This window comes from Otolemur garnettii, unplaced genomic scaffold (assembly GCF_000181295.1).
Source record: "Otolemur garnettii isolate 467f Iridium unplaced genomic scaffold, OtoGar3 scaffold00001, whole genome shotgun sequence".
In the NCBI taxonomy this organism is placed as follows: Eukaryota; Metazoa; Chordata; class Mammalia; order Primates; family Galagidae; genus Otolemur; species Otolemur garnettii.
In genome coordinates, this window is record NW_003852396.1 from 46,338,680 (window position 1) to 46,362,736 (window position 24,057).

The 24,057-nt window shown below is 47.6% G+C and overlaps 1 protein-coding gene across 1 annotated transcript in view; it reads left to right on the top strand.

The window, feature by feature from the left end:
• Nucleotides 1-24,057, top strand: part of OTOG (otogelin) — a 96,674-nt gene that overhangs the window by 54,178 nt on the left and 18,439 nt on the right. Inside the window, exons 30-39 of the mRNA XM_003781522.1 lie at nucleotides 673-829; nucleotides 2,813-2,839; nucleotides 5,270-5,437; nucleotides 7,996-8,274; nucleotides 10,263-10,380; nucleotides 11,090-11,169; nucleotides 11,588-13,368; nucleotides 14,105-14,273; nucleotides 14,556-14,701; nucleotides 15,294-15,383. Coding sequence (XP_003781570.1) covers nucleotides 673-829; nucleotides 2,813-2,839; nucleotides 5,270-5,437; nucleotides 7,996-8,274; nucleotides 10,263-10,380; nucleotides 11,090-11,169; nucleotides 11,588-13,368; nucleotides 14,105-14,273; nucleotides 14,556-14,701; nucleotides 15,294-15,383 — 3,015 coding nt within the window. The remainder of the gene's footprint in view (nucleotides 1-672; nucleotides 830-2,812; nucleotides 2,840-5,269; nucleotides 5,438-7,995; nucleotides 8,275-10,262; nucleotides 10,381-11,089; nucleotides 11,170-11,587; nucleotides 13,369-14,104; nucleotides 14,274-14,555; nucleotides 14,702-15,293; nucleotides 15,384-24,057) is intronic.

The following is a 24,057-nucleotide window of genomic DNA, read 5'->3' on the forward strand; positions in this document are numbered from 1 at the left end:
TTTCCTGGGATCCCTTCAGTTCTCAGACTCCCTCCTGACTTGGGAGAGATGCCTCAGATCTGGAGAGGAGCACCCCCTCTGTAAACCCAGCCTCCAGCCTGCTCAGACAAGTCCATCCTGTTTCCCAAATGGCCAGGGGCAGACAGGCAAGCAAACAGAGCTTGTGCCATCTCAGGCCCACCTTGACCTGGCTCTTTCTCCTCATCAGGAAGTCCTTCTAAATAGTGAACCCAAATCCCTCATGTGGTAGCACCGCCTGTTGCTGGTTCTGCCCTCAGTAGGCACACAGGAGTCTGGAGCTCAGCTCTGCATGGCACCTTCCAGGCCTTGAAGGCCACTGTCAGAATGGCCCTGGTGTCTCTGGCCCTCATGTCTCCTGCTCTGGCTGGGTGCTTCTGACTCTGTACCTGTCCTTCAGCCCCTCCCTTAGTCCCTGGAGCAGATATCCTGGGCTCAGGGGAGGAGTGAGCCTCTTCCTCAGAAGTGAGTGTCTGCCTGGGCCATGGAGCTATAGTTTCTTTCCTACCTAGCTGCTTTTCTCCCTCACACCCCATGAGATAGGGCAGCTCACCCTGCCTGGTGTTCCCCCCATGTTTGCGCTGGTGGCCATCAGCTCAAAAGCTACAAGTCTGAGGACGGATCCTCAGATCTCTGACTTCTCACCTCCTCCAGGTCGATGTCACTTGGTTTTACTCAAACTGCCTGACAGATACATGTGGATGCAGCCGGGGTGGTGACTGTGAGTGCTTCTGTGCCAGCGTGTCCGCCTACGCCCACCAGTGCTGCCAGCACGGAGTGGCCATCGACTGGCGAACCCCACACCTCTGCCGTGAGTGTTCCAGACCATCATCCAAGGGGACTGAGAGGGGTGGTCCTTTGTGCAGGCCATGGGGCACCATCCCTTTAGCTAGCATATATTGGAAGTAAGTAAGCAAGCATCCTTACCATGTGCCAGGCACTAACTGACTTGAATGTGTTTTTCATTGAATTATTACAACTACCCTTTGAAGTGGGATTACATACTTCTATTTTACAGCTGAAGAAACTGAGGCCTGGAGAGCCAATGCACATAAAGGGCTTGACACCATGCTTGTAGGGCTGATGCTGTTGTTTCATGGAGCCATGGTGCTGGCATGTCCTCAGCCCGGGGGTGCAGGCAGGCCGACGCAGGGAAAGATGGAGCAGAACCTGCCTTTGGCCTCCCTTTTCTGTACCAGCCATTCCCCGAGACCTTTCACTCCAGATGCAGTTCAAGTCCCTCCTCTTCTGTCATAAAACTCTTTCAGGAAGATGCATATGCTTAGTGAGAACCTACTACGTACCAGGCCTTGTGCATACATATATTATTTCATTTAATACTTTGGGCTAGGGTGAGGTGAGTGAGGCATTCACCTGGGCTGTGAGATTTGAAGGGGCACCAAAACCTATAATAATCAAGGGAAATAATACTTTAATACAGTGTTTTTTGCAAAAATATCCATGGTGATCAACATTTCAATGAATCAGTGTTATTGATTTTTCCCTTTGCCCAGGCTCTAACAATGCTCAGTTGCGTGTTATTAATAATCCTGTCTTTGAAATTTTGTTCATCTAAATTTTTTGCTATAATTTTGATATTTAAAAAATACTGAATGAAAATAGTATCTCTATTAAGATTTTTGGTACTCCCTTAAATTTTGCATCTGAGGTGAACACTTTGCCTTACCCTAGTCCAGGCCCTGACAAGACCACGGGGTGGATGCTAGTAGTGATCGCATCTTATAGAGGAGAGCACTATATTTCAGAGAGGTTAAGTAACTAGTCCCAGGACACACAGCTGATGTGGGAAGAAGATGGAATGGGAACTCAGGTCTGATCTGAGAAAGCTGGCTTTAAATGACTCTTCTGAGCTACCTTATACCAACTGGAGACACACTTGACTACCAGTGGTCTTCTAATTTGCTAGTTCAATCTTCTGACTCCACAGATGAGAGGAGGCAAGCCCTTGCCTATGGCCACATGGCAGGCCAGTCACCTGACCCTGGTGTTCTTTGCAGAGAGCAATGCCAAATGTGTTGACTGTGGGGTTTGGGCTGTAAAGTGGAGATTGTAGCTCTTCTCAGACTGAACCTATGTATGAAGCAGACCCCTCTCATCAGCTTTATCTCAGGCCCACCCGCTGCTTCTTTACGGCCTTTACCCTGGCTATAGGGTCCCCTGCAAGGTCCTTAGCTCAACCCAGGGTACTGAGGCATCCATAGCAGAGGCACCGGGAAGCAGGCTGTGGTTCCGGGCTGGGACACTAGAGGGCACGCCGAGCTCATACTTTCAGGAGCTTGACTCAGCCTGGCAGGTGGCAGCACCTCTGTTCAGCTCAGGAAACTCCCCAAAGGGGCCTGAAGTCTGGGATCCTGGGGCCCTGGCCTTTTGCCCACCCAAGGCTCCTGGAAGACAGACTTTTATCTTGTGCTTACATTCCTCAAAGGTCCTTCCAAAACATTTCTGATTGGAGCTTCTAACCCTTGGTTCTAATCCTACCTTTCAGGGACACACAAAACCCACCCCCTTCTGTCCAATATTCATTCATTTATGTAAGGCATTGCTGAGTGCCTACCCTGGGCCAGGCTTTGAGCCTTGTTCTGGGGATGTGGAGAAGAATTGTTATATTTCCTCCCCTCTAAGAAACCTGAGTTCAGTGACTATACTTGAATCTTGGAGTTTGGGAGGCAGCCAGGCTTGGCCCTTGGGGAAGGAGGGAGGCTGGGATGCCAGGGGCCTTGACACTGTCTGTCTGTTCCAGGCTCTCAAGAGGTCTCTGTTCTCTCTCTTTCAGCATATGACTGTGACTTCTTTAATAAAGGTAAGTCTGTCCTCCTCAATGGAGCTCCAAGGATGGGGCCACCGCCAGTACTTCCCCCATGCCTTGTCAGCATCAGCCAGCTTGAGGTGCTGCTGGCTCAGGAAGAGCTGTGACCGGGAGCTGGGAGGGCCTCTGTCAGGCAGAGAGAGCCTTGACAGGGCAGGGCCCAGGGGTGCCCTGGAACTCTGTTCCCAGCAGTTTCTATGGCCCCCATCTGGGGCCAGGCCAGGTCCTGGGGATTGTTCTCATCCAGGGAAGCCTCTCAGGAAGTGAAACCTCATTTGCACCAATGTGCCAGCTCCTGGGTCCCATAACCTAGCTCAACAAGCCCGTAAGAATATTGTCTTGAGTTCCCTTGAGGTTAGAATTAGCAAAAGCAAATGTGGACTGCTCTTTCTGAGGATGGCTGGGACACAACATGTGGACTTTCAAATTCAGCTTCAAATTCACTCAAGATCATGGGTACCAGGATATGCTCCAAAACCTAGGTTAATGAGGGTGAAAACAGAGGTCATTACTAAAGATCCAAGGGAGGTTAATGTCCAGTGTTAGAGCCACTTAATCACTGGGGTAGGGCGAGCATCAGGGGAGTAGTTTTTAGCATTGAACTTCATCCAGTTGGGCCAGAGTCAGACTTCGGCAGTTAGATGCTTGTGGGGTCCTTGATACTGTTCACTGTTGACTTCTAAGCCCCCACCCCTCCTCCAGGCACTGTCTTACCAGGAACACACCCATGTAGGTGTACATCAAAGCTTTGTCCTCAGTTATGTGCATTATTAGATTTTGGCTTGAGAAACATCACCCTGGAAAGAGCACAGTGGGTAAAATGGACATGGATAGACTGGAGACAAGGGTACCATCTAGGGGGGCTTTGGGGTATAGGCTGGGCCAGGAATAGTGTGGTCATTCACAAGGACTGAAATCCTGCCAAGATATTATCCCCTGGGGGTCCCTGATAGCCAAAACCTTCAACTCCTACAGGAATGAAACCACAGTGGGAGGACTGCAGTGCCTGCGACAGGCAGGGTCTTTCTGACATCAGGCAAGACATTTCAGCAAGACAGCTTTGAGCAGTCTCCCTTCTGTGACATTTTGGGTGGCAGTAACTGGCAAAGGACAAGCTGTTTCTAGCATCCTCCACCTACCCACCCACCCACTCATCCATTCCTTGCTCTGTTCTACCAGCATTTTCCCTGGTCCAGGCCCTTGCCGGGTGCTGGGAAATCAGTGGTGTGTGAGACCTGTCACACTGGTGCACCACAGCCAGCTCTCAGTGCGTCTCTAGTACCACTTGTGTGTTCCTAACTCCGCATTCAGTTGATAGTTTCAAATCGACCACTGGTGGGAGTGTTTACACCATGGAAATCAGCAAACACTACAAATTGGTTTTTGTTTATTTTTTAAGAGTACAGCACTTGCCTGTCTCCCGTCTAGATGTGGACCTCTGATCCAGGTCCTCATCATAAGAGCTGAGATCGGTGTGTGCCCTGCTGTAAGGGCTGGTGAGGTGCAGAGGAGGAGGGATGAATGTGTGTGGCAGGAAAGGGTGCAGAGGGAGCTTCACAAGGAGGTGACATTTGAGCTGGGCCCAGAGATTGAGTAGGCGTTTGCCAGGCACAAAGCTAGGAGGACTATTCAGAGTGGGTGGAAGAGCGTGATGAAGACACAAGGTAGGAAATAGCCCAGCTCTTTCAAGGAAAAGCAAGAGAAGTTCAGCGTGGCAGGAGCAAGGGTGTTGGGGTGATAGGGAGGGGCAGTGGGTGAAGGGCACTTGAATTCAAGCTGGGCTCTTTGGATTCTGCCCTGAGGGCACAGGGGAGCCACTGGAGCATCACAGCAGGGAGTGTGGCTGGGCAGGTGACTCAGGCAGCCCAGGGGAGGAGGCACTGGGTGGGGGGCACACCAGAGGCCAGAAGATCCCTTATAAGGCTCTTGCAATTCCCCAGGAAGCCCATGCCCATTCCAGCCTGCACTGTCAACTACAGGAACCCAAAAGACAGAGTGGTGACACATGTTTGAAATAGACACTAACACTGAGTCCAGCCTTCCTGGCCTTCATCCCTGAGGCCTTGATGGGGCAGAAATAGGCCTGATGTTTTCACCCAAAGGTGACCTGGAATAAGGCATTGGGTGGGATAGGCTATGGAGGGACATTTGGGGTCCCAGATGCCCCCCCTCCCTTGGAGATGGCCTCTTCCCCTGCTCCCTGTGAAACAATCCAGGCTCTGTGCAGAGGATCATCAACCTTCAGGGGCTTGAAGCCTGGGGTTCCTGCCCCTTTCTTCTCATGGAAATCAAAGTTCCTGGGGCCTGAGATGAAGGAAGACACCAAGAGTCCTTCCTTAGTCCCTCCCACCCCACCCCAACAGGGATGGGATGGGGGGTGGGTGGGAGGTGGGCAGAGCTTATGTCTGGGCCTTTTCTCTCCAGCACTGGGTAAAGGCCCCTACCAGCTGTCCAGCTTGGCGGCTAGTGGTGCCCTGGTGGCCGTGAAGGCGGTGAGCAATGACATAGTCCTAGTAAGGGCAGAGGATGTGGCGCCAGGGGACATAGTGAGCTTCCTGCTGACAGCTGCTCTGTACAAGGCCAAGGCCCATGGTAAGTCCCACCCTGGCCCCACTCCAGCCCTCTGGGAGGCAGAGCTGCAGGAGGGGAGGGCAGTAAGGCCCTAAGCATCTGATGTGGCTGCAGAAGTGGGGGTTCTTTGAATGCCCCTTTCCCATTTGAGGTGGAGCTTCTGGGCCAGTGTCTTATCACATTCCATCTTCTCCCCAAAATACCAGAGTGGCCAAGGCCCAGATGCACCTTTGTGCCTTGCATTATACAACAGCTGTGTTCCATAAAGCCAAAATGGCAACTCCTCCTCCCCCTCCCTCCTCTCTTTCCCTCTTCCTCTCTCTCTCCCAAGGACCCACTGAAGACCCAGGCCCACCTCCCCCTTTGTGTGCTTCTCCCCTTGTGCTATGCCCAGGGTACTGGAAAGCGAAAGGAAAGCTGCCTTCCAGGTGGGATCTGGGTGGTTGCACGGTATGCCTCGAGTTGGGCCTTGAGGGATGGGAAGGGTGGTGATGGGAAGAAATGGAAAGTAGAAAATGTCACAGAGGGGAGGACTCAGCAATCACTGAGGTCCCAGATCCCCACACCAGGATGTCTCGATGCACCGTAGGGGATACTGCAGGGTCACAGCCACAGATGGTTCGTCTCCCTGCGGTGCCAATTTTACTTGAAGATTTGGGGGGCAGGTTAATTAATAATAAGAGCCCACCATTCCGTGGCACTTATGTGCTAGGCACTTTTCTAAGTGCTTCCTGTGTATTTACTCATTTAATCCTCAAAACAATCTTAGGAGGCAGGTTTCACTGTTTTCCTGGTTTATAGATGAGAGAACTGAGGCCCAGAGAGGTTAGGTAATCTGTCCAAGTCTACACTGCTCATTAGTGATAGGAGCCAGTCTATCGGCTCCAAAGTCTTTTATCCAAACTCCCATGCTCTGCTGCCTCTCAAACAGAGGAATTTAAAAAGAAATACGAATCAGAAAATAGAAGGTAAAAGTCACTTGACTATTTAGGTAAAATACAGGACTTTGCATTTTAAAGTCTGGGGTTCAGGCCTCCCCTGTTCGGAGGACAGTGGGGAAAATGGGAGAGAAACCTGATCTGGGCCAACCCCATCTTCACGAAGGAGGAAGCCAAAGCCCAGAGATGGGAGGTGACTTGCCTGAGGTCACACAGCCCATGAGACTGGGGTTCTACCCCTCGTGCTATCCCATGCTCACTCTTGCATCCATCCCCAGGGCCCTCTGGATGACAGTTAAGATCCTGCCCTGTGGGCTCCACTCCTGTCTCCCCTGCCCACCATCAGTGAGACTCAGGCCTCACTTCCCTCCTCGGTAAACTGGGAACAGCAACATCAACCCCTTCTGACCTACCATAGGATCTACTTTGTCATTGTATTTGTCCTCTCCCACTTAAATACATGAGGCAAGGACTTTTGTCATTTTGTCTCCCATTGTGTCCCCAGTGCCTGCCACACAGTAGGCACTCTGTAAATATTTGCTGCTGAATAAGTGAATTTGCCACTCCACAGGGTTCTCTTAGGAATTTAATAACCGGCAGGTAGAGGGCCTGCTTGGCCAATGCCCAGCGCCTAGTAAGTACTGTGTGAATAACAGGTGTTATTGATATGAATAACTGATTTTTCCTCTAGTTACCGCTCATCTTCTCACAGCTGCCAGGGAGATTTAACAGGAGCACTATAGGTTCCTCCTGGGGACAGGGAGACACAGGGGACATGTGGGAGGGCATGAAGATGTGTCCTCTTGGCACCAGGCCCTTCACACACACCCTACCGATTATCCCCCCAACAGCCCAGGGCCTTGATGCACTCCACCCTCCCCGCCATGTAGTGAGTTGGGACCCCTGGCCCAGGTGCATTCTGTGTACCTGCCGTGGGTTTGAGCCTTGACAAGACCTGTAAGGCCCAGGCGGGAGGATTGTCAACTTCCCACAAGCCCCCACACCCTAGACATGGGTGCTGCTGGAGACAGGAAAGAAATGACAGCAGAGATGGGCTCTGGGTTTCCAGGCCAGCCCTGTCCTCTCTCTGGGACACTCTCCCCACCTGTGGGTTGGACTAAAGGCTGCCAGCTCAGACCCTTGGGATTCTGTGAGGGGCAGGACCAAGCTGCGGACTGTGCCACCTGGCAAATCACCAAAGCCCAGCTTGTCCCACACGTCAAGTAGAATGTAACCCATCAGGGTGCTGTCTCTGCTTTGCTAACTGCTGTATCTTGGTATCTAGACTGCACCTGGCACCAAGGTTACTCACACATGTTTGCAGAAGGAAGGAGGAGGGAAGGTGGGAGGGAGGGGTGGGAGAGTAAGGGAAGGAGACAGACAGTGCAGTCACCTTTGAGGTCCAGCAGTTTGGGGGTGTCTAACCTTCCACTCCTCCCAGGCTGGGATGGAGTGAGGGAGAGCAGCCAGTAGGCAGCAGAAGGTGGGTGAAGGGAGCCGGGCAGGCAGAGGAGCAGGGCCCAGCTAGTCCATGTGTGCTGCTGCCCCAAGTCATTGAGAGAGCAGATGTGTACTGGGATGTTGCCCCCACACCATCTGGACCCCTGCCTGCACTGACTGTACTCATGTGGCTCTCTGCAGACCCGGATGTCGTGTCCCTGGAGGCAGCAGACAGATCCAACTTCTTCCTCCATGTCACAGCCAATGGGTCTCTGGAGCTGGCTAAGTGGCAGGGCCATGAGGTTTTCCACCACCATGCCTCCTTCTCACTGCACCGGGGGACATGGCAGGCAGGCCTGGTGGCCCTGGAGTCCTTGGCAAAGCCTGGCTCCTTCCTCTGCTCGTCGGGACCTGTGCTCACCCTGCAGCTGTATGAACACACAGAGGCATTCCGCCGGGGCACGCTCTTCCGTCTCCTGGGTAGGTGTCCCCCTGCCTCTTCAGCCTTGTAGATAGGTGTCCTCCCCAGCCCCCGCCATCATCCATGGCCCTTTAGCCCTCTCACTCAACTGCTCTTCCCACCCTCTCCCCCTCACCTTTTCAGTTGCCACATAAGACAGAATGCTCTCTCTCCTGGCACAGGGGACCCACATAGGTGCTACTCTGAGATGGGAGGTGGCCTACCCAATTTCCTGGGTCCTAACTACTACCACGGGTCAATTAGACAATCAAAAAATACAGCGGTGTTTGTGGAAGCAAGGGGAGAGGTGAGCCTGCATGTAGCTTGCTGGCTTAGTTTTCTTGCTGATGGGGTCACAATGCCTGCCCTTGGGACAGCAGGCTGAAGAGCCAGCCGTCTCTGTCTCTTTCTCAATGGGAGGCCCAGACCACTGGGCATTAGTGAGGCAGCTTCCTGACTCTCTGTTGAGGTCAAGAGTTTCCAGGGCCTGCTCTGCCAGATGGGTCTGCGCCCGAAAAGCCCTGTGCCTAAACACTGGAGGAAGTGATCATAGTAGATCACAGCAACCTCAAACTTCTGGGTTCAATTGATCTTCTGCCTCAGCCTCCAGAGCAGCTGGGACTGAAGGTGTCTGCCACAAAAACTGGCTAATTCTTTTTAGTAGAGACAGGTTCTCAGTCTTGCTCAGGGTGCTCTCGAATTCCTGAGTTCAAGTGATCCTCACGCCTCGGCCTCCCGGAGTGTTAGGATTACAGGTGTGGGTTTCTTACCTGCACCAGGCCGGCCTCTCTGTTTTGCAGATACACATACATGTGCCCATGAGGACATGCATGTGCCCGTGAGGACAGGACATCTTGTGCTGTATGAGTGGGTCCATTTATATGTGCACATATGGGGACGTATCTCCAGCCAGCCTCTTCATTTTATCACCCACTCCCAAACCAGGGCTGGGTGAGCTCATTCTTATCTTCAGTGGTCATTTCATGAGTCCACTCTTAAACTCCACCAAGGACAGATTTATCACTGGTCACAATGGCAAGACTTGCTCATGATGGGAATGCCTGTGTCTCTGGAAAATCCAGGCTTTGGAGAGGACAGCTTTGGGTTCAAATCCTGACCTTGGTCCTTGGCACTTGGAGGAGAACCCCCATCTCCCTAACTCTGTTTCTTCATCTGTAAATTGGGGCTATTTGCCTGAGAAGGTGTTATGAGAATTGACTGTATTTCCTGGACTTCTCTCTCAGTCTGGCATATAGCAAGTACTCCCCAAATATAAATTCTTGGTGCTGGTCTCCAGGCCCATGGAAAAGCAGGTTTCTTCACAGTCAGCAGCAGTGTGGGGTGAGGGTATCAGGAGGGGCTGCTTGGGTGGGGTTGCTCCCTTGGCCTACTGCAGAGCCTGTCCATGCCTCCCCTCTCAGGCAGTGGTTCCAAAAACCAGGCACTTGTGCCAAGGTAGTTTGAGGTCCTATCTTTCAGCTCCCTCCCCAGGCCATAGAACTTTCCCTCATTTATCGAAAGTGCTAGCCACAGGGCCTCTTTTGAGACTATCTCCCCTGGCAAAGTTTTCATTTTCCTAGCAACACCTGTGCCTCAGTTTCCTTATCTATAAAATAGGTATAATAATAGTGCCTACTTTGTAGTTCTGGGGCCAGATGTCCAGAGGGCCTTGGGCTATAGGGAAAGGAATCACCCTAATGCCTGCACACTAGTCCCCAGAGGAGATCCTTTTGCCTCCATGGAGGTCTGTGATGGTCTCACCAGAGCAGGCAAGGAGGAGGTGACTATGTCCTGGGTTGCAAGGCAAGCCTGGTCACCAAGGTCCCAGAAGGTCACAGTGATGGGGCAGCTTTCCAGAGAGGTCAGGGGTCCATGCCTCCTTTTTGGTCACTCCTCTAGAACACAACTTGAACTCTAGGACTGAGGATCTTTGAATGTCGGACCCGAACCCGGAGCTGCTGCTTCCTCTCACTCAGTCTAGGGGATCGGGGGCGGGTCTCTTTTCTAGACGCCAATCCTTCTGGGGCCGCCTACCCTATGTGCGAGTGGCACTATGACGCCTGTGCCAGCCCCTGCTTCCAAACCTGCCGGGACCCATGGGCAGCCAGCTGCCAGGATGTGCCCAGGTGAGGTGCCAGGCTCTGTGGGCATGCTGTCAAGGTGTGTGCACCAGGGTGTTTGAGCATGTACATTGGTATGTAGTCTCTGGACATGTGCACAAGCGTGTACTGAATGGGCTGTGTGTGTGCCCTCACATTGTGTTGTATGTGTGGTGATGTGTGTTCCAGGGTGAATGTGCCTGTGTATGTGAGTGTAGCAGAGATGTATATGTACACACACATACAGGCATATGTGAATATTTGTGCATCATGAGCAGATAGCAGAGCCGTGTGTGTGTGTGAACAAATGCAGCTATCCGTGAGTCATGCATGGCTGCATGTATGTGGGTGTTGCATGCAGCTATGTGCATGCATGCAGTGTATTCACTATGCATGTGTAAATACTTTGGAGTCCCATGGGTTTGCAGAGGATATGTGGGACTGTAGGAGAAAGTGCCCAGGCCAGGACACATGTGCATGGAGTGTGTGCATATCTGCATCTTGTTCCTGTGTGTGTCCCCTTCTGGGTTGGAGGGGTAGGAGTATATAGGAGTGAGCAGTGTGCATATTTGGGTGTGCTTCCATACACATGCGTGACAGTGTCTCTGTGGAGGTTCATAAGCACACATGTGCACACACACACACACACACACTTGTGTCATAAGAAAGGATGAGGCCTGTGTTCAGTCCAGGTCAAAAAGAGGTGCCACTGACCTGCTTCCTGTTCTGTCCTCAGGGTAGAAGGCTGTGTCCCTGTGTGCCCCACCCCCAAGGTCCTAGATGAAGTTACACAGAGATGTGTCTACCTAGAAGACTGTAAGTGGCCTGGATTTCTCCTCCCTCCCTCAGATTCCCTCTGAGTCCCCAGGATGCCACTTAGCAATCATGGCCCACAGCACCTGGGTCCACAAAGAGTACGGACAGCATAGGGGCCTCTGGAAGGAGGCACAGGCAATGGCAGGCACAGAGCCCACCTGATCTATTCACTTCTCTCACAGAGCAGAGAGGGATAGGCCTGTGGTCACATGGTGGGAAGGCAGTGTAGCTTGACATCTTGCAGCTCTGGGTTCAGGGTTCAAGGTCTGGGCCAGAGTTCAGGCCTATTAATTTATCTGAAGTCCTCTAACATCATGGGACAGAGGCCCCTTGGGTGCCAGTCTTTGAGCCCTACCCAGCGATGGCCTCCTGGGGCACCAGTCACTCTGCTTCTGAATCTTTTTTCTTGTTTGCCCAGGTGTGGAGCCAACGGTGTGGGTTCCCACACAGGCCCTTGGCAATGAGACCCTGCTTCCTAGCCAAGTGCTACCCACCCCCAGTGACAAGGAGCCACAGTTTCCACCAGAAACCCCCAAGACCCCTACCACCAGGCCAACTCTTGCCCCTGCTGTCCTACTCACCACGGCCCTGAACCCCACAATGGCAGCCACAGAGAGGCCAGTGCTGTCTCTAGGCCCCTCCCAGTCCACCCAGCAGCAGCCACTGGGGCTCACTACATCCAACCTCCCTGCCGAGCCCACAGAGGCTCCAGCCAGTGAGGTGGTGACTGCCAGCCTCTGGACCACCCCACACCCCCCAGAGTCCTCATCTCTCCCCCTTGCACTGCAGACACCTGGCATGGTGTCAGGAGCCATGGAGACGACCAGGGTGACTGTGACCTTTGAAGGGAGCCCCAACATCACAGTCTCCTCCCAGTCACCCTCTGTTCCTCACTCCCCCCTCATGACCAAGGCTGTGACAGTTCCAGGTCACGGCTCCCCACCTGTTAGGACAATAGCCCTACGGCCTTCTTTGCTAGCAAGCCCCTCCTCCAGGTCTATGGCTGCCCCTGGAGTGACTTCCAGGTCCGCCACCTCCTCGGGATCCCCTAAGGCTCTGCTGACACCTGCAGTAACTGAGGTCATGAACGAGACTGGGGTCCCCCAGCCTACCCAGGCCCGGAGTGTTCCAAGTCCCAGCAGCACCCTGGCCGTTGCTGGACCAGCAGCACAGGAGGTTCCTGTCAGGCCCCTTGCAACTGAGAGTGTGGACACGGTGCTGTCCACAGAAAAGGTGGAAGCCAGGCACGGCCAGCCCACAGGCCTGCCAGCATCCCCACATCTACGCCCACTGCCCACAGCCTCATTCCACCCTGCTCAGCACACCACCACAGCCACCAGCCCCCCAGGCCTGCCCCCAGGGACCCCAGCTGTCACCAGCCCATCCTCAAGTGCTCATGGACTGGGAGCCACTCCTTTTGCATCTCTCAAGTCAACTCAGCCATCCCAGCTCCTATCTGGCCTGCCTCCTGACACCAGCCTGCCCCTGGCCAAGGTAGGCACGTCTGCCCCAGTGGCCACACCCGGCCCCAAGGGTTCTGGCATTACCTCTCCACCCCAGTCACAGGCCACGTCTTTGGCCATGGCCACAACTCCAGCTGCTCGGACACTCAGCCCAGCACTACCTCTCACCCTGGCTACGGTGGCCCAGACATACCCACCCGGCCACACAGCCTCCCAGGCAGCAGTCACAGCTCCAGGCCTGCTTCTGGGAGCCACATTTCCAACTTCCGGAGTCGTGACTGTGGCTGAGGGGGTGATATCCACAGTGTCCACTGCCCTGAGACGGAGCACCACAGAGAAGACAGCCATCCTGTCCAAGCAAGTGTCTCTGCCCAGCTCCACTGATGGCTCTGCCCAGGGTGGGCCCCCAGAGCTCATGCCCACTGTGGCCCACACTCTTGTCCCCTTGGTGACTGAGGCTGAGGGGCCCAGGGCTGGCACAGTGCCACCAATGCCCACATCCTATCCCTTGAGCCGCGTCTCAGCCAGGACTGCCTCTGGAGAGAGCTCCCTGGTTCTGCTGCCTCAGCTGGCCGAGGCCCACGGAACCTCACTGGGGCCTCAGCCCCCAGCAGAGCCGGTGGGTGAGGCTACCACGGAGCAGTCTGGCCGCTCAGCCCCTGCCCAGAGCATCACAGAGGGTTCAGCTGAGGCCTTGGCAACTGCCACTGAAGCCGATACATCTGCCACCTGTGTTGTAAGTGACTTGTCAGGGTTCTGGCCACCTGTATGTGGACCTTCCCTCCTCCAGTGCCCCTGGGTTTGGACATTCCATGCCGTCACATTCCCGGGCCTGCTTCTCTAGCTTCTCTTTGTTAACACGCTTCAAGACTGCAAGATGGAGGTTTATTTGCTATCCTCACCCCTGACCCAAGCTCCCGTTCCCAGAAAAATTCTGCAGTCTCCCCTATGCCCCTAGCAGGATTCTGCCTTGCCCATCTGGGCTCTGGGGGGCTGATTGGATGGCTTGGTGTAATGCCCAGGTGACAGTGTGGGTGTGCCAGTGTGTGCATTTTGTGTACCAGTGAGACTGTGGTGCACAGGTATGTGCTCAAATGTGAGACTCAGCAGGAGAGCACATGTGTCTGTGTGTGTTCTTGTGTGTGTGATGCGTGGTGTGGTGAGACATCTTTGTGTGTGTCTTTGTGTCTCTGTGAGAAGCAGAAACAGAGCTCTGTGTGGAGCTCGGTGTTCGGGCCAGGCAGATCTGCTGAAGTCTCAGTCCCTACATCACCAAGTTCACGCTGAGTACAGGCCCAGGTCCCAGAAAGCTTGCAAAAGTGCTGACCGGGCAACATTCCCTGAAAGTTTTACCTCAAGGTCCCCACCCTACTAGAACCTGTAGGTGGAAAGGATCTTGTGCCCTAGAGCTTGGGGGTGGGTGGGCCGTAGCCCCAGGCAGGCTCTCACACTGTTCTCCACCCTGTGCACAGCCCATCCCTGAGCAAGACTGCGTGCGTCACATCTGCCTCGAGGGACAGCTGATCCGAGTGAACCAGTCCCAGCACTGTCCCCAGGGTGCTGCTCCCCCTCGCTGTGGAGTCCTGGGCCTCCCAGTGAGGGTGGGCGGGGACCGCTGCTGCCCGCTCTGGGAATGTGCCTGTAAGTCACCCAGGCAGCGGAGCCTCCCGTGTCCTCCTCCTATCCACTCCCCGCACCCAGCACGACCCCTTTCCTATCTGTGTGCTCTGGCCTCCTTCCTATAGTTCCTCTGGTGACCCCTGGCCTGGCACATTTCCCAACCTGGAGATCTCTGATCTCCACGTGGTGCCCCATCTGAGTGACCACCCAGGTCCTAAGGCCACTGCATTATGAAGGAAAGGGCCCAGGTGCCTGGTACACACCTATCTTCTGCTTACTCTTCTTGTGTTCTGCCCCTCCTAGGCCGATGCTCAATCTTCCCTGACCTGAGCTTTGTGACCTTTGATGGGAGCCATGCAGCTCTGTTCAAGGAGGCAATCTACATCCTCAGCCAGAGCCCAGACGAAATGGTCACCGTCCATGTCCTTGACTGCAAAAGTGCCAACCTGGTGCTGGCCTCTTGTTTCCCTCCCTGCCTGGACCCACAAATCAGACTAGTTTAGAGGGGCAGCAGAGCAATGAGCTAGGTTTTGAGGGGTGCCAAAGACAAGGACAGATGTGGAAGCTCCCAAGGCAGGTTGCTCTGTCTCCCAGGAGTCTTCTGGAATGAACAGGGCCTCCCAGAGGACAGCTTCCTGGGTGGCCATGGGGAAAGAGTTGTATGGCATGAGCCACCTCCTGGCCCCTCCTGGGGCTGACGCAGTACCAGGTGTGCTGGCTTCCTAGGCCACTGTGGAATGGTGTTGGAGTGCAGAGGAGCTGGGATGTCACTCCAAGAACGAGGCATCTCCTACTGGGATGCCCCCATGAGCCAGGTGGAAGGAGTCGGTCAACTTTTTTCTTTTTTGTAGCTGGGCTTGTATGAGGTCAGGTGGAGTCAGAAATGTTCTGTGGGACTCTGCATACCATCTGCACCACCCTGCTGGGTGTCCCTGGCATAGTGAAGCGGGTGGGAATAGAGTGTTTTCATATTTGCTGCACTCCCTCACCTGGAGGGGGATGGCAGACAGGGCTCTAGATTGACAGGGGCTCTCTCTGCAGGGGCACCTGAACTGGCCCCCATTCTGTCTGGTGATGCTGAATGTGACTCACCTGGTGCATCAGGTCACCATTGATCGCTTCAACAGGAAGGTGAGTGCATTGAAGAGCGAGGCTCCAGGGTAGGGACAGCAGTTAGCTGAGGGTGTCCAGGGGAGGAGGGGCCTTGAGGTTTAGTCGTGACTGGGGCCAGGGATGGGGAGGGAACCTCCTTAGAAATAGTACAAAATGAGATATATTTGGAGGTGATTGCAGTTAGAATACTTGTGGCCACTCTAATGTAGGGGAGAAAGTTTACCAGGAGGCATGCTGTGACAGAGGAAGTCAGCATGGCAAGAGATAGCAAGCAGCCTTAAATAATTGTGGCCAAAATATCTCACCTTTACAATTTTCACAAAAATATATGGCCATGTAAACACATTATTACTAAGGTCCCTTCCAAAAAGGGGACTATATAAGGGAGTCCTTATTAAGTCCTTAAATTCAGGGGAGCCTGAATTTAAGCTTTGCTAACTTCACAATAAACCCACCTCTGTCAAGAAGTCCAGGGTGTCCAACAATAGCCCACCCCGGTGTGGAGCATCCTCCCTAGTGAGTCTCTGTTTGCTCCTGCCAACAGAGAGGGCCTGATTTGTCTTCTCTTCAGGTCCCAAAGTCATAGGCCCCACCCCCACCATTTTCTGAGACTAGACCTGCAGCCTTCCTGTTGGAATCTGCCCTTGAACACAGATCACAGGGTCCAGCACACACCACGGAGGTCTCAGGAATGTATACTTAGGAAAGTGGATTTTTCCATGAGATGGAGGCTTAAGGAAAAACCTTCCTGAGTATCATTCCTTAGGGATATTTTTGCCATTAAAAAAAATATATGAAGAAATAATTTACATACAGGAAAATTCTCCCTGTTTAGTATACAATTCTACAAGTTTTAACAAACATCTACACTCGTCTAACCCTGTTACGGTCACGACGTAGAACAGTGGCGTCATCCTCAAGCATCACCTCCCGACAACCACTGTTTCCTGTCCTGTACTTTTGCCTTTTCCAGAATGTCATATATAATAGCTTGAACCAGAGCATATGGTGAGATTCGCCCATGTTGGTGCATAGATCTGTAGTTCGTTTCTTTTTATTGTTGAATAAAGTTTCATTGTATGTATATACCACATCCATTGGCCAACTGAAAGATATTTCAGTTGTTTCCATTTTGAGTGGTAACAAATCAACCTGCTATAAACATTAACATACAGGTTTTGTATGGATAAAGTCCCCAGGAGTGGATTTCTGGGTTGTATGGTAGGGTTATGTTTAACTTTACAAATTTGCCAAACTGTTTTCCGAAGTGGGCATTTAGCCTTCTCACCAGCAACATATGAAAGTTCTGGTAGTGTCCTTGCCAGAACTTGCAGAACTTGGTAGTATTCCTTTGTTTAGTCATTCTAATAGGTGTGTAACAGGACCTCGTGGTTTTAATTTGCCTTTCCCTAATTACTGATGGTGTCAAGCATCATGACTTATGTATTCATGGGCTTATTTTCCATGCTATGTGTTGTTTGGTGAAGTGTCTGTTCAAATGTTTTGCACAGTTAAAGGTAGTGTTTTATTGCATTTTGAGAATTCTTTGTATATTTTAAATATAAGTTCTTTATGGGGTGTAAATATTATCTTCCACCCTGTAGCATATCTTTTCATTAACCTACCAGCATCTTTCAAAAGGCAGAAGTTTTAAATTTTGATGGAGTCAAATTTATCTTTTTTTCCTTTTATGGATCATGATTTGGGTGTTGTACCTAACAACATCAAGGTCACAAGGATTTTCTCTTAGGTTTTCTTCTAGAAGTATTAGAGGTTTAGGTATCATAAGACTTTAAGGTGTATATTGTATTTTAAGTTATTTTTTTGTACATGGTGCAAGATACGGGTCAAAACTTATGTTTTTCCAAATGTGAATACCCACTGTGCCAGCACCATTTGTTGAAGACACTATTCTTTTTCCACTAAATTGTCTTTGAACTCTTACGAAAAATCAATTGACCATTAATGCTTGGGGTTATTTATGGACTTTTAACACTTTTCTCTCACCTGTGCTACATTGTCTTGATTACTGTTACTTAAAACCAGGTAGTGGCTCGGGGCCCATAGCACAGTGCTTATGGCACCAGCCACATACACCAAGGCTGGTGGGTTTGAACCTGGCCGGGACCAGCTAAACAACAATGACAACTGCAAGAAAAAATAGCCAGGTGTTGTGGTGGGCACCTGTAGTCCTAGCTACTGGGAGGCTGAGGCAAGAGAATCACTTAAACGCAAGAGTTTGAGGTTGCTGTGAGCTGTGATGCCACAGCACTCTACCAAGCACTACATAGTGAGGCTCTGTCTCAAAAAATAAAAAATAAAACCAGGTAGTATGTGTCTTCCAATTGCTTTCTTTTTCAAAATTGTTTTGGCTATTCTAATCTCTTTTATCTTTTCATATAAACTTAGGACCAGCTTATTAATTTCTATAAATCATCTTCCTGGGACTTTGATTGGAATTGCATTAAATATGTCAATTATTTGGGGGAATAATTGAAATCTTAACGTGAGTAAATCTTCCAATCCATGAACATGGTTCATCTGTATTTATGTTTTCTTTGATTTTGTGATGACTTGTGGTTTTTAGTGGAAGGATGTTGTAAATGTTTTGTTAAATTTATCCCTAAGTATTTCATTCTTTTTGTGCTATAAATGATTCTGGGTTTTTTTGTTTTGTTTTGTTTTGTTTCACTTTCCAATTTCTCATTACTAATATATAGAAAAACAATTTATTCTTGCATATTGACTTTATATCTTGCAATATTACGAAATCCACTTATTAGTTCTTATATTCTTTGGATTTTTCTAGATAGGTAATTGTGTCTTCTCTATAGAAGCAGTTTTATTTATTCCTTTCCAGTGTGTATACTTTTAATTTATTTTCCTTGCCTATTGCACTGACTAGGCTCTCTGGTCTAATATTAGTAAGAAATGTTGAGAATGGACATTCTCATTTCATACCTGATCTTAAGGAGGAGGAATTCAATCTTTCACTATAAGGCATGATGGTAACTATAGGATTTTTATAGATATCCTTTGTCAAATTAAGAACATTTTTTTGATTCCCAGTTTGCTGAGGATTTTTATTGCCATGAGTATATGTTGAATTTTTTCAGATGCTTTTTCTGCATCTCTTGAGATAATCATACTATTTTTCCCCGTTAGTTTATTAATTTGATGAATTACATTAATTTCTGAATGTTAAACCAGTCTTGCATTCCTTGAATGAACTCCAGTTGGTCAGGGTGTGTTAACTCCTTTTCCATGTTGTTGGATTTTCCTAATAAGTTTACATATACATTTCCTTTTCTTAGAATGTGTTAGATTAGTTTTGGTGTCAGAGAAATACTTGCCTCACATAATGATTTGTATTCTTCCTTCTTTAACTCTCTGGAAAAGTTTGTGTAGATTTGGTAATATTTATTCCCTAAATACTTGGTAAAGTTTAACAGTGAAGCCATGTGGGCCTGGATTTTTCTTTGGGGAAGGTTTTGGTACCACCACATTTCATGTCTTTAACAGATGCAGAGCTGTTCTAGTTACCTATTTCCTGTTTGGTAAACTTGGGTAATTTGCATCGTTCACAGAATTTGTCCATTTCATTCAAGTTGTCAAATTTGTAGGCATTAAGTTGTTCATCACACATTCTTGTTATCCTTTTTCATGTCTGCAGGGTCCAAATCTATATACCCTGTCTAATTCCTGATGTTAGTAATTCGTGTCCTCTTTTCCATTACCAGCCTACCTAGAGGTTTATCAGATGTGTTACTTTTCTCAAAGAATGGCTTTATTGGTTTTCTCTGCCATTTTTATGTTTTCTATCCGTTGATTTCTGCCCTTTAGTATATTCTTTCTTCTGCTTACTTTGGGTTTCTCTTACTCTTCTTTTTCTAGTTTATTAAGGTTAAAGCCTTGATCTTTCATTCAAGGCCTTTTTTTTTTCTAATATAAGCATTTAGTACTACCATTTATCTTCTAGGCACTAATTTAGCAGTATTCTACAAGTTTTGGTATGTTGTGTTTTCATTTTAGTCAGTTCAAAATACTTTTAAATGGTCAGTTTTGATTTTTATTTTACCTATGGGTTATTTATAATTCTTATTAAACCTACTAATATATGGTGATTTTCCAGATATTGTTCTTTCATTGATTTTTAATTCCGTTGTGTTCAGAAAACATAATTTGTCTAACTTGAATTTTAAAAATTTAACAAAACTTATTTTATGTTCCCGAATAGGCTTAATTTTAGTAAATGCATATTTTATTGTTGGGTGGAATGTTCTGTAAATGTCAATTAGGTCAAGTTGGATGATGGTGATGACGCCTTCTGAATCCTTATTAATTTTCTGTCTGCTTGTTCTATCAATTATTGAGAGAGGATGTTGAAGTTTCTTACTATAATTGTTGATTCATCTATTTCTCCTTGAAGTTTTATCAGTTTTTTAATTTACATATTTTAAAATTCTGTTATTAGGTGCATAACATTTAGGATTGCTGTGTCCTTTTGATGAATTAAACCTTTATCCTTACAAAATGGCCTTTTATCATGGTAAAAGTTTTTTGTTCTGAATTTTTCTTTGTCTGACTTGTCTATAATAGCTTTTCAAGCTTTCTTTTAATTAGTATTAGCATATATACCTGATATGTATATTTAAGGTATATCTTTTTTTCACCCTTTTATTTTTAACCTATTTGTGCTTTTTTATTTAAAGTGGAGTTTTGTGGTCGGGAGCAGTGGCTCATACCTGTAATCCTACCACTCTGGGAGTTCAAAACCAGCCTGAGCACAAGTGAGAACTCACCTCTATTAATAATAGAAAAACTAGCTAGGCTTCATGGTGTGTGCCTATAGTCCCAGCCACTTGGAGGTTAAAGTAGGAGGATCACTTGAGCCCAAGAATTTGAGGTTGCTGTGAGTTATAATGATACTGTGATAGTCTACTTAGGACAACAGAGTAAGACTCTGTCTTTGAAAAAAAAAACAAAAAAACGAAAGTAAAGTGAGATTTTCATAAAGGGTGAATAGTTGAGCCTTACTTAAAAAAAATCCAATCTGACAATCTCTGCCTTTTAATTTGATATGTTTAGATCATTTATATTTAATTTGGTCATCAATACAGTTAGGTGAGTGCACATGTGTGTATGATTAAAACGTTTTAAAGTGAACAAGTCAGTGGCATTTAGTACATTTAAAATATTGTTCAACTATCATTCTAGTCCCAAAGCATTTACATCACCTCAAAAGGAAACCCCACACCTATGTAGGGAGAGTGTTCTATTTGTTTTTTATTTGTTACATCTACTCTTTTTGACCTTCTTTTAGCTTATTTTTAATGATTCTGTTTCATATTTTATGTTGGATTATCATCTATACCTTTTTTTTTCTTTCAGTAGTTGCTTTAGGGATTATAGTATATGATTAGAACTCATCCAGTCTAGCTTTGAGTAAAATTATATCATCACATATAGCATAAGAACTTCATAACAGTGTACTTCCAGTTCCTCTCTCTAAGCTTTTATGCTATTGTTGTCATAAATTTCACCTCTACATCTGTTATAAACTCTGCAGTGCTTTTTTATTATTTTTCCTTAAGCAGTCAATTACCTTCTATTATGATTTTTAAAATGAGAAGAGTTTATGTTTACCCATATTGTTATCATTTTTTGTTTGTTTGTTTGTTTTTTAGCAGGCCTGGGCCAGGTTCAAACCTGCCACCCCTAGTGCATGGGTTTGGTGCTCTGACCATGGAGCTATGGACACCCAGCCTTTATTTTTCTTTATTCCTTTATGTAGATTTGTATTTACATCTAATATTTGTCTTCTGCTTGAAGGACTTCCTTTAACACTCATATAATGATCATCTGCTGCTGATAATTTTTTTCAGCTTTTGTATGTTTAAGTCTTGATCTCACCCTTATTTTAAGAATATTCCCTCTGGGTATAGAATTATAGGTTGACTTTTTCTTTCATTACTTAAAAGATTTTGCTCCACTTTCTTTTTTTTTACATCAAGGTAAAATTGACAGAACACAAAATGGAATACGTTAAAGTGAACAAATCTGTGGCATTTGGTATATTGACAATGTTGTATAACCACCGCTTTATTGATAGTTCCCAAATATTTTCATCACCCTAAAAGGAAATCCAAAACCCCTTAAGTAGTTGCTTCCCATTCACTTCTCCTAAACCCCTGTCAACCATCTATCTGCATTCCGTCTATGGGTTTACTCATTCTGGATATTTCATATAAATGGAGTAATACAGTGAGTGACCCTTTGTATCTGGCTACTTTCACTTAGCCTCATGTTTTTAGTTTTGTCTGCATGGTAGACAGTAATTCATTAATTTTCATGGCTGATTAACATTCCATTGTGGGTCAATGTGTGTGTACGTACACCACTACTTGCTATTTGTCTATCAGTTTATTAATTAATTAATTAATTTATTTATTTTTTGAGACAGAGCCTCAAGCAATCCCCCTGGGTAGAGTGCTATGGCATCACAGCTCACAGCAACCTCCAACTCCTGGGCTCAAGCAAGTCTCCTGCCTCAGCCTCCCAAGTAGCTGGGACTACAGGTGCCCACCACAACGCCTGGCCATTTTTTGGTTGCAGCCATCATTGTTGTTTGGCGGGCCCGGGCTGGGGATTCGAACCCGCCACCTTAGGTGTATGTGGCTGGCGCCTTAGCCGCTTGAGCCACAGGCGCTGAGCCCAGTTCATTTATTGATAGACATTTGAGCTGTTTCCACATTTTGGCTATTGTGAAGAGCGCTGCTATGAAGTTCGACTTTTGCTTTGCTTATTTCTGATAAGAAATATGCTGTCATTCTTATCTTTGTTCCTCCATATATGAAGTGTTAAAATGTTCATGGGGTACATCGGGATGTTTCAGCACCTGTAATATATGGTAATCGCATCAGGGTTTTGTAGGTTTTCATTTTTTTTTAACCTCTGCTTTCACAATTTTCATTCTATTACTGGTTTTTAAGCTATTTGGTTATGATAGACCTGGTAATTCACTGTCTTTTAGGGACTCCAGTGACATGTATATTTGGACACTTAAAGTTGTCCCACAGGCTACTTATGTTCTGCTCATTATTACTTTTTTATCTTTTTTCTTTCCCTGCTCCATTTTGGATAGTATCTATTGCTTTGTCTTTAAGTTCATTAATATTTTCTTCCACAGTATCAAAATATCAGTTAATCTCATCCAGTGTATTTTTCATGTCCAGAACTTTGATGGGTGTCTTTTTGACATCACCCACATCTTACTTTAACATTCTTGTTTTCTTCTATATTCTTGAGCATATAGAATATGGTTAATTAAAAATAATTGTTTTTCATGTCCTTGCCTATGAATGGTATGAAATACGTTATTTCTGGTTCAGTTCTCTGTGTGTTTTTTCTTTCATTATGGGTTATATTTTCTTGCCTCTTTGCATGTCTGACCTTTTTTTTTATTGGATTTCTGGCTGTGAGTTTTGCTTTGTTAGATGCTGGATATTCGTCCATTTTATTTTTTAACAGTATTCTTGAGTTTTGGAATAGTCATCCTACTTGGAAACAGTTTAACCTTTTTGAGGCTTGCCTTTAAGCTTTGTTAGGTAAATCCAGAGTAGCTTTTATTCTAAGAATGATTTTATTCCTTTCTCTTTAGTCAGCAAACTGATTTATAGCCACTAAGCAATACTCTTTTGCATACCCCGTGCCCCACGTATTTCGAGATTTTTTTTGTTTGTTTTAGCTGGTGTTCCAACCCTGTGTTAGCTCTGAGGATTTTGCTGGTTGTCTCTTTTAGGTGGTTCTATCCCTAGCTTTAGGCAGTTTTCTCACCTGCATACACTCATCAATATTTAGCTGAAAATGTAGGATAAGATAAGGACAGAGTCAGAAGGGGACTCCCTACAAAGCTTCAGAGCACTCCCCTGCTCCCAGTCCCTTTCTCCAGTTCTCTTCTCTTCAGTATTTTTTCCTAAAAACTCTAGCTACCTTGACCTCCACAAATCTCAACTCTTTCTTATCTTTTAAACCCGGAGAAACTACCAGGCTCTGCCTGGATTCCTCCTCCCTGCATGGTATTCCAGAAACTCTCTAAGCAATAACCTTGGGCAATCATCAGGCTCATCTCATTTGTTTCCACTTTTGCAGGGATCCCTCTTCTGCATGGCCAACTGGTCAATGTCGGAAAATTGTTACTTCCTGTATTTAGTCAGATGGGGGGAGGACACATAAGGCAAGAGGGTAAATCAGTTCCTATTACTCCCTCTTGGTCAGAACTGAAAATTCAAGTCTTTTTTTGAAGATTTTTGTCCTTTGTCCTTATGTAGATTTGGAGTCCTGCAGACACAGCTGAAGACCTCTGGGCTCCAGATATGGATGATTACTCCCAGAACTTGGGGAGTGCTCACCAGTCATGAAGCTCCTGCCTGTCTGTACAAATCAGGCTACGAGAGAGCCAGGGACATTCCCCAAGGTCACAAAGTTCCCGACTCTTGGACTTGGGCTCTCTCAACACAGTAGTTCATGTGCTGGATAATTTACAAAGCAATTAATAAAACAGTAGACTCTTTAAGGGAGGAGGTTAAGTCTTTATAAATATTTTAAAGTCTTAATCTTTTCATCTTCCATTTTTATAGTGTAAAACTAATAGTCCATGACACATCCAAATTTAACCTTGTCAATATGTAGC